This window comes from Protomyctophum bolini, assembly GCF_963924005.1.
Source record: "Protomyctophum bolini genome assembly, chromosome: 23".
Classification (NCBI taxonomy): domain Eukaryota; kingdom Metazoa; phylum Chordata; class Actinopteri; order Myctophiformes; family Myctophidae; genus Protomyctophum; species Protomyctophum bolini.
In genome coordinates this window covers 30,034,775-30,037,274 of record NC_137884.1, presented here as the reverse complement: position 1 = coordinate 30,037,274, position 2,500 = coordinate 30,034,775, and the positions used below count along the sequence as shown (strand labels likewise).

At 39.5% G+C, this 2,500-nt stretch overlaps 1 protein-coding gene across 1 annotated transcript in view; it reads left to right on the top strand.

Moving 5' to 3' along the window:
- LOC308311038 (LIM domain only protein 3) overlaps window positions 1–2,500 on the top strand; it is a gene marked incomplete at its 3' end in the record, with an annotated part of 25,971 nt that overhangs the window by 20,526 nt on the left and 2,945 nt on the right. The window contains exon 3 of the mRNA XM_080757535.1: window positions 2,358–2,483. Within this exon, the coding sequence (XP_080613661.1) occupies window positions 2,358–2,483 (126 nt within the window). The remainder of the gene's footprint in view (window positions 1–2,357; window positions 2,484–2,500) is intronic.

Sequence of the window (2,500 nt, the reverse complement as noted above, 5' to 3'; positions counted from 1 at the left end):
GGGTGTTTTAGAGAAGGGAGAAGAGTCTGGGACGTGTGGAGCGTTGTCCAGGGTGTTTTAGGGAAGGGAGAAGAGTCTGGGACGTGTGGAGCGTTGTCCAGGGTGTTTTAGAGAAGGGAGAAGAGTCTGGGACGTGTGGAGCGTTGTCCAGGGTGTTTTAGAGAAGGGAGAAGAGTCTGGGACGTGTGGAGCGTCGTCAAGGGTGTTTTAGAGAAGGGAGAAGAGTCTGGGACGTGTGGAGCGTTGTCCAGGGTGTTTTAGAGAAGGGAGAAGAGTCTGGGACGTGTGGAGCGTTGTCCAGGGTGTTTTAGAGAAGGGAGAAGAGTCTGGGACGTGTGGAGCGTTGTCCAGGGTGTTTTAGGGAAGGGAGAAGAGTCTGGGACGTGTGGAGCGTTGTCCAGGGTGTTTTAGAGAAGGGAGAAGAGTCTGGGACGTGTGGAGCGTTGTCCAGGGTGTTTTAGAGAAGGGAGAAGAGTTTGGGACGTGTGGAGCGTTGTCCAGGGTGTTTTATAGAAGGGAGAAGAGTCTGGTATGTGTGGAGCGTTGTCTAGGGTGTTTAGGTTTAGGTTTATTTATTTAGCATGTAGTACAAAAAATAGACAATAACATATCAAAGAACAAAAATACAATGCAAGGAAGGGAAGAAGCCAGCAGGCTTATTTGGAATCCTTTCCTGTAGGAAGAGGTCATTGGTTTAAAAGATTAAAAGTTCATAAAGAACAGTACAAAAGTCTACAAGTTGGCAAAGGGGGGCAGCTGTGCAGTAAATAAATAAAAACACAGACTGCACAAAAAACAGAAATAAACAATACAACAACAAACACACAAAAGAAGGTAAAACATGTAATCTACAGAGAGGAAGAAATAAGATATTTCTTTAGATGTTTTTTTGGCAAGGATAATGAGGATTTAAGTGAAGCATCTATAGGGAGTTCCATAGATGAGGGCCTCTAAATTTGATGAAAGATTTCATTTCATTTTCATTTCATATTTATTTATTTCATTTCAGTTATGGTTTTTACATACTTATATTAATTTTACATATTTCTTTTACATATTCCAAATCTGAAAAGATAAGGAGCAGGAAGAAGATAAATCTTATTTATACCCCTATCAATAAAAAAAATAAAACAACTAACCCTAACCCAACCCTCACCCTTACCCTTAACCCATTCTGACCGGGCACCCATTTTGGTGTTGGCATCATGTTATGCTTTAGCTATTGAAAAATAGCAGATCTACAAGCTCATATCGCGCCACCGAGTGGCGCGATACGAGCTTGTAGGTCTGCTATTTTTGAAAAATTCGAAGAACGACTGACATTTTTAGAATCTGATCTCAGGTCAGAATGGGTTAATCAGACCAGTGTGTGTCCCGTGGAAACCTCGTATGAATCTGATCTCAGGTCAGAATGGGTTAAAAAGAGAACAACAAGACGAAATAACATAGAGCTCAACAAGAGAACAAACAAAAACAAAACAACGCTGAGGGAACAAAATAACACTTATCTTACTTACCTTCTAGTTCATATTTTATAATTTTATCCTTTTTAAACACTTTCTTAAACTGAAACACTGTTGTACAACTCTTCAACACATTTGTTTTAGTGTAGTCCGAGCGAACAGATGTTTAAAATCATGTCTTCTTCTATGGTCCTCATCCTCTGAGCTAAACACAAATGACTTCTGTAACTGTGTTGGTAATGATCTATTTTTCGCTCTAAACACCACCAATAATGTACTGTAATTCAACCAAATCCATGATTTTTAAAACACCTGATAACATAAAAAGCCTATTGGTGTTTGCTCTGAAGTCTTCTTTATACATGATTCTTAACGCTCTTTTTTGTAACATACTTCCAGACAGTAAATAAAATATGGTAAAACCAGTGTACAATACAACATCCTCAATAAATTCGTATCCAAATCGTATTTTACTTTGTACAAAATAAAAATACTTTTTGCCACCTTGGCTTTTATATGCTATATGATTTTTCCATGATAATTTCTCATCTAATATAACACCCAAAAACCTAAATTCATTCACTCTTTCAATATTCACTCCATCTATAGAGAGAGTAATTTCATCCTTTTTCCTATTAGAGAAAATCATAAAATCATGTTGATGTTTGGAAGTGCGACAATAGGGTAATTCAAAACGATCTCTTTGCCTTGTGGGGTAGGAGTGAATGTCAGAAGTAACACGGAAGAGAAATTGTGAAAAGAAGATTTAGAGAAGGTTCTGCCAGCCTCCCTGTTCTAGGGGGTAACCAACGGATGTGTGTTTTCATGTGTTGCAGGCTCTTAACAGGGTAATGTTTTAGGGGTAACATCTATTTTTAACCCTCTCCTCTCCAGGCTCTTTGGGGTAACAGGGAACTGTGCTGCCTGCAGTAAGCTGATTCCTGCCTTCGAGATGGTGATGAGAGCAAAGGACAACGTTTACCATCTGGACTGCTTCGCCTGTCAGCTCTGTAACCAGAGGTACGTAGAGATCTGTT